Source organism: Pundamilia nyererei, unplaced genomic scaffold (genome assembly GCF_000239375.1).
Source record: "Pundamilia nyererei isolate P.nyererei 1_Seehausen unplaced genomic scaffold, PunNye1.0 scaffold00296, whole genome shotgun sequence".
Classification (NCBI taxonomy): Eukaryota; Metazoa; Chordata; class Actinopteri; order Cichliformes; family Cichlidae; genus Pundamilia; species Pundamilia nyererei.
The window spans coordinates 231,842-237,433 of record NW_005187697.1 but is presented as its reverse complement, the minus strand read 5'-3'; the positions used below and the strand labels follow the sequence as shown (position 1 = coordinate 237,433).

Genomic DNA, 5,592 nt, shown 5'->3' with positions numbered 1-5,592 from the left:
TTAGAGAAAAATATTTTGGCCTTCTTTCTTTTTGACTGTATATAACAACTCAAGCGGATTTTCTCTGCATCTCTTTATATTATAAATAGTTTCGTGTTTAAATACAAACTGCAGGTAAAAGCCGACTCCCTCTACATTAAGACTAAAGTATTTTGGTTTTATTCTTTTCAGGGTAGTGAGAGCAACACACTAATTACTCACACAGTCCAAAAACACTTCACCAGAAACCTCAGTAGGAAAAAAAAATCTGATAATTTATAACTGATAATTTAATAAAAATCATTTGTTAAAATGTGCATAGACACCATGATATAACCTGGTGAAGTTGGTGCGACTGCAGTACGCCAAAGGCTTTGGCTCCAGCCAATCCGCTCGCAATTTAGAGTTCAATCGTGGATTTAAAACAACACATTACCAGAGCCACAGTCAGAGAACGAAAACATTGATTTTGAGAACACAGATGCATTTTTTTTTAAAGAATATACCAATTAAGTTGTATAAAAAAAAAAGAAAATTGAGGTAAATAATTGAATGTAAGAATTATAAAACCCCTCCTCCCCAAATTGCAGATTTAAGATTAAAATTATTATTTCAAAAGAATAAATCTATATTTTTTTATAATATATTATGACACTTTCTAAACTTTGAGCCTTTTCTCTCACGTTATTTGTGATATTTTCCCCAAACTTTTCTGGTTCTACTCTCAAAATCCAATCTCACTTTCTGTCACATTGGTCTTCATGGTTCAAAAGTTTGGTACCAACCAGTGTAAGAAGATGACATCAAACAAACAAACAAACAAAAAAGATAATTTGAGTTTCCTAGCACACCCTTGGCTTGGCACGATGGTAAAATCTTAATTGTCCAAAAAAACTGTCCTCTTATGAATTAGTAGATAATACACTTCTGATGGGTTTAGTTCCCTTAACACCATTTTTTTTATCCTTGAATACTATTTTAAAAAACAAACAAACAAAAAAACCACTCTGTTACTTAAGCTCATGAAGGATCGGAGGCTTTCTTTTAGCGTTGTGTGAAATCACATGAGCGATTTCATCTGGGTGAGTGTCTGTGGTACGTGTCAGTCGGTTGAAGCTCCGCCCATCTTTACTGCTCACGTCAGGGCAGAGTGTCTGGGGGAGGCTTCATCCACCAGAGCCTGCACCGTGATGGACACTTTGACCAGGCCTTTCTCCTCCAGGATGTGGTGAGGAAGACACAGTTTGTCCTGCAAGAGCAAAAGCAGGGAGGGAAAAAAACAGCAGGAGAGAAGAAAGAGAGCAAGAGAGAGAGGAAAGGAAGAAATGTGGGAGCAGAAGTAGAGACAGGAAAGAGACAAAGGCGGCACTGGGTTTAGTCAACACTTAAATCTAACGTCTGTTATTGCACGTATGTCTGCACATTCAATACGTGCAACTCTAGCTTCGTCTTAGCTTAGTGCTGCTTTTCTGTTGAGAGTTAGTTTAGAGTTTATATGTATAACGATGCAACACGTGATGTTAAGTTAACCGTCCATTACACTCAGACAGTTCAGTTGGAGCAGTCTGAAGTGTGGACTCAGTTCCTGACATCATTAGTCAATCCTAAGTCATTAGCTAATAACTTTGACAAGATGTTAATCAAAGAGCGCATGTTTTCATACCACAGATATATCCTCCAAGACTGAGATTTACTAAATAAACTTTAGTATTTTACCCAATATGAGTCATAATAAAAAAACACAAGAGAGGAAGGTGTATTCCTGAAATCTTCTAAAGGCCAGAAGTCTTTTTGCAACAACAGCTATCACCATCCGGTGGCCTTCTGATAGAATGCAGTTGTAATGCACTTCACCATTAGCTTTATTTTCCAACCATGAAGCTATGTCTCTTTCTTTTTTTTTTTACTGCCCACCTGTGATGACACAGGCGCAAGTCAAACGTCCCTGTTTGCAATATAATGTCCAAAATAAGGCCAGTTTTTTTAAATGTCACCTCTTCGTCCAATCTGATTGGTTGACACACTATGTGTGAGAAAAAAGAACTCTTGTAGAAAAGTGGCTTTATTCAGACATAAAAGCATGATTTTATATTGGTGCATCAGTCTGCATATGGCTAAACCGGATGTAGGTCATGAAAAAAAAAATGAACATGGAGATGACAGCTGACGTTGGTCCACTTTCTATTTTTTGTGATTTTATTGAATCTGTGTAGATCTGAATATGGTTGGGAATGAAATGAGCACATGAAACCTCCACATGTTAGACCTGAAAAGGTTTCAATATCAAATCCTAGTTGTACTCTGACCATTTCTTATTTCACATGGATGAACCTATGGCTGCCTAAACAATGACACCGAAGAGCAAAAAAAAAATCCCTAAACTGTATTTATTACTGATCGTTAACAAGTTCTAATATCATACACAGGTCATAAAAATAATCGTTCTTACATGAAATCTGTGCAGAGAATGTGGCATCGACAGCAAATCACATTTACTCTTCAAATCATTTCATGGAATTTGAACAAGCAGTAAACTACTTCAAATAATCACATTGTTCAAAAGCTTATCTGTTGTCCAGCTTCATGGCGATCATTCATACATAAAGATATTTACCATTTTCATACCATCACAACTATAAACTATAAATACTGGAGAAGACCTCTGTTCTCATTCACCCAGTGAGCTGTCAGGCATAGTTGTGTCTTTAAAGATTCAGTGGGCACATGTCCACATTCCTTTAGTTTTCAATTCAAACAGAACAGTCTGCAACTGCTCCATATACAGAAGACTAATATATAACTTATAAACTCATCGGGTTACTTTAGCCCTTCAAATATTCTCCAAAAACAGTCACATTGCATATCAGGGTGCAGCAGAGCTCAGTGATGTAACTTAAAATGTTCTCTCTGCAGGTGCCGGACAAACGTAAAAATAAATAAAATTCACATTTTCCTCAAGTTTCAAAACATCACACATCTCATAAATAGAGCTTTTAAATAATCCTTTAGGCAAACAAAGACATGAAAATACATCCAACTGGTTTTGAATAATCAACAAGTGAAATATGGCTTCCGTTTGCTTCAAGACTTTAGACGTCAGGAAAAGAGCAAATACTGTTTGTGTGGCTCTGTAATGGTGAGCGTCTCCGTACAGGAAACCTGTGCTTCTGTAGTTCACCCATTCTGATACTCGGGATCAATCATATTCAAGTCTGTAACTTCAGTCAGTCTAAAAAAGAAAACTCCAAAAGAGCAGGGGGCCGTCGGATAAAAGTTCACATATGATAAAACAGGACCTCAGCAGTACTGTAGCAGCCAGTTTGGAGGTCTGCAGTTTTTACATCCAAGTTAACACTTGACAAATCATCATGGCATCATTATTATCATTAACTGTAACACTCATTGTAGTGTGACATGCAGTAAAAATACAGCAGCGTGAGATTAGATGCCATTTAAGAAAACATGAAGATTAATTTAACTGAGATTTTGCCTGATTTTTATACAACACTATAAAATACAAATGAGCTCGTTGACTGGGTCGGTTTTCCCAGAGCCGGTCAGAACCAAGTTCAGCCTGTCTTAATACAGTGGCATTTTCTTTGTACACCACAGTGGTGCACAGAGGCAAAATTGTGTATCTGAAGTGCAGACTTCCGGCTTTAATTCAAGGTGTTTAACAAAAGTATTGCATTTTTACAGTCAACCACTTTCAGAGGCTCAAAAGTAAGTGGACAAACTTACACGATTTGAAATATAAAGATTGTTTTCAACAGATTGATGAAAATACTTTGCTGTCAATGACAAAGTCATTTATGGATATAAACAAATACCGTTATGCTCCAGCCCTGGATTCACAGCATTTGCTCGGTCTTTACTGTGGCCACCTTCATTTGGGTTTTTGTGTCTTTAGTTTCATCTTCAGTAACTGAAAAGCTGCTCTTCTCGGTTAAGATGACTGAGTTGAAGAATATCTAACTTCTTTGCCTTGAGAAAATGCTATGCTTTGTATCATTGTCAATTTCTACTGTGTTACGCTGTCTGATCAGTTTTGCTGCATTTGGCTGAATCTGACCAGAGTACAGCCCTGTACACTTCACGATTCATCCTACATTTATCAGCAATCAAATCATCAACCATCAGTCATGGTGATCTTAAAGGTCGGTACCATAACACTCCCTCTGTGCTGTTTGACAGGTGATGTGGTTTTCTTTGGATCATGAGCCATTGCTCTTTTTTCCCCATCATTCTGATACTGTTGAACTTTGTTTCATTTGTCTAAAGGACTATTTGTCATAACTGTGCAGGCTCTTTTACATGTTTCTGACAAACTCTACCCTGGGCTAACGGTTTCTAAGTGTAACCAGTGATTTGCTCCTTCTTGTATTTCCATTCATGGAGATGTTCATTGATTGTACAGCTGATACTCCCACCTCCTTAACCTTTATACTGTTAAGGTGAATTTTGAGCTGTTTTGACATTGCACAGCATTAAAAACTGATTGACTTCACCTAAAGTAACCCAGAACACAGTGAAATTAGAAGATTTTAAAATTTTATATTGTAAAGATGCTACAAATGTTTGCACATTCAGGCGTACTGAGACTGAGTCCCCAGTGTGGGACAAATATGGAATATGCCATGTCTGTGAGTATTTTTAATGTAAACTGGAGACAGAGTTCATGGGGGAACTATCACAGGTATCATGGTGACTGGTGAATTTGCCATGGAAGCGAAGGTAATGAAGTGCTATATGAATTTATAGTTAAAGTTTGACTAGTAGCAACAGTAAGATTAGAAAAGTGCTACATGAAACCAAGTACATTACATTTGCACCTGCAGTGTAACAATAATCTACAAACAAATTATAATCTATTTATTATTTAACTGAAATAAAAGATCTAACTGAGAGAATAAAAAGAGGGGCTGGTGGATGTTAAGATCAAAAGGGCACCAACACACAAGGTTTCCTACCACTGCTCTGAATGCACGCACTAGTTTTACTTTAAATGTTTTGTATTTATAGTTATGAGAATTTTTTTAAAGATATCATTTTATAATAAATCCCAGTTCCTAGAAGTTCTTGCCATTTTCACTTTCAATAAAATACAACTGAATGATTACAGCCGTTATATTTTCGTGTCTTAGGTAAAACAGGTCTATAATCTGCCTAATCTGTCATGGAATACTGAAGGAGTAAACCTTACCTGGCTGTGAACAGTTTTTTAGTTTTACTATGCAATCACCACATATTAAGCCTCTGAGAAAGGGGATTTGTGTATAAAATATAATTTCTAAACAATTAATATAATAATTTCATTAAATTCTTTGAATTGCAGCTGAAAGTCTCCACTTTAATCACATCTTAATTGTCTGACCTCAAAACCTGACTGTCTTCCATATTTACAGACTACCATCATAATGTGAATGTGTTCTGTTCTGCTACTGTAGTGGAGTAGGTGGTGTTTGGAAGCTTACAAGACGGGGAAAGTTCTTTGGGCTATCAATTCCCACATTAACTTAAAGTAAATCATACACACAAGAAGCATCATCAGCTATTGTTAGCACAGGGACGTTTTATTAACAGACCAAGAAGTAATTTGACTGAGGGTATGTA

General features: G+C 36.6%; 1 protein-coding gene across 2 annotated transcripts in view; it reads right to left on the bottom strand.

Annotated features, from left to right (window-relative positions):
* Positions 1 to 254: 254 nt before the first annotated feature.
* Positions 255 to 5,592, bottom strand: part of lrch1 (leucine-rich repeats and calponin homology (CH) domain containing 1) — a 103,627-nt gene continuing 98,289 nt past the window's right edge. For both annotated transcript variants that reach the window (XM_005751007.2, XM_005751008.2), the window contains one exon: positions 255 to 1,228. In XM_005751007.2, coding sequence (XP_005751064.1) covers positions 1,115 to 1,228 — 114 coding nt within the window. In that variant the 3' untranslated portion in view covers positions 255 to 1,114. The remainder of the gene's footprint in view (positions 1,229 to 5,592) is intronic.